The 1,300-nt window shown below is 38.7% G+C and overlaps 1 protein-coding gene across 1 annotated transcript in view; it reads left to right on the top strand.

Moving 5' to 3' along the window:
• The first annotated feature begins 97 nt into the window (after positions 1-97).
• The window catches only part of nudt14 (nudix (nucleoside diphosphate linked moiety X)-type motif 14), a 23,583-nt gene continuing 22,380 nt past the window's right edge, over positions 98-1,300 (top strand). Inside the window, exon 1 of the mRNA XM_014015401.1 lies at positions 98-374. Within this exon, the coding sequence (XP_013870855.1) occupies positions 294-374 (81 nt within the window). The 5' untranslated portion in view covers positions 98-293. The remainder of the gene's footprint in view (positions 375-1,300) is intronic.

Below are 1,300 nucleotides of genomic sequence, written 5' to 3'. Positions count from 1 at the left end.
GGCCAGACAGGTGTCACCCACAGGCCACATTTGGCCCACGGGCCTTGTGTTTGACACATGTGGTTTGAACCATTATGTCCTCAGTATCAGTAGAACCTTTAGCTTTCTTTAAAATACAAAAAGGGGCCAAGAACTGTGAATTAACTATAGATATTTAATTCAGAACAACGTTGTTATTATGAAGACAGTTAGAGCGAACTGTAATTATGTCTTCGCTCGGCTTCCGTAGGCATTCCTTCACTGTCAGTCAGCGGCGGTGACAGTCAAACATCGGGAAGCTCTGGTTCTGAAATATGGAGGAGATTAACAGCATTGAAGTGGTTCCGTGCACAGAGTCCAACTACCTGAAACCGTTCCGGGTGTCCTACAACCAGGTGAGCCGCCTCCCGTGTGGAGGATGCTGCTGGGGGCTAGCCCACCCCCGCCTCTCCCCATTCATTTAGCTGCTAGCATCAGGCTACAATGCTAACCACAAACACTGAGGAGCTGTTAGCAGTTTAACAGCAAAATGAGAGTTAGCATGTGTAATCTGTGTGTTTTAATCCCACCACGGCTCAGTTTGAGTCACTCTGTCTGTAGTTTATTAAACCAGCTTGGCTAACATGCTAATGCTAACGTTAGCCATGCAGAGGAGTAGTTTTAATGGCTGAACGTCACGTTATTCAGCACATGCTTTAAATTATTACTGGGAATGACATGTTCAGCTGCTGGCCCAAATTCAGTTATACAAATACAAACAACGTCTTCACTGTTGTTCAGGTTGAGATTATATTTCACTGCCTGATTTATTTATTTATTCTTTCAGTGAACAAGGCTATGTTTGCTAAATCCTGGTGGAGTTAGCTGCAGAGMAAACACTTTTTTCAGTAAACAGGAAGAAAATGTTATTATAATTAATCCTGATCCTGACTGAGTTTTTGAACCACAGATTTAGTTGTTTGCTCACTGATGTTTAAATATTTTTATCATTAACTGATGTTTAAGCCACCATGTTGGTGTTAAATGAGTCTTTACTGTGATGACAAAAATATATTATTATATTATAAAGTTAAACAGTTTTGATTGATATTGTACCCTGTGTAAAGCCAGTGTTGTATAAAGTACCACAAAGTGATACTTGAGTAAAAGTACAAGTATCTTACCAGAACATTACTTTGGTAAAAGTTAAAGTGTCCTTTAGGAATATTACTTGAGTAAAAGTGTTGAAGTATGTGATATTTGTTGTAGTTAAGTAGTAAAAGTGTTAAAGTATGTGATATTTGTTGTAGTTAAGTATTAAAAGTGTTAAAGTATGTGATAT

The sequence above is a fragment of the Austrofundulus limnaeus genome, unplaced genomic scaffold (assembly GCF_001266775.1).
Source record: "Austrofundulus limnaeus strain Quisiro unplaced genomic scaffold, Austrofundulus_limnaeus-1.0 Scaffold129, whole genome shotgun sequence".
Classification (NCBI taxonomy): domain Eukaryota; kingdom Metazoa; phylum Chordata; class Actinopteri; order Cyprinodontiformes; family Rivulidae; genus Austrofundulus; species Austrofundulus limnaeus.
The sequence above is the reverse complement of the archived record's forward strand: the minus strand, read 5'-3'. Positions and strand labels throughout refer to the sequence as shown.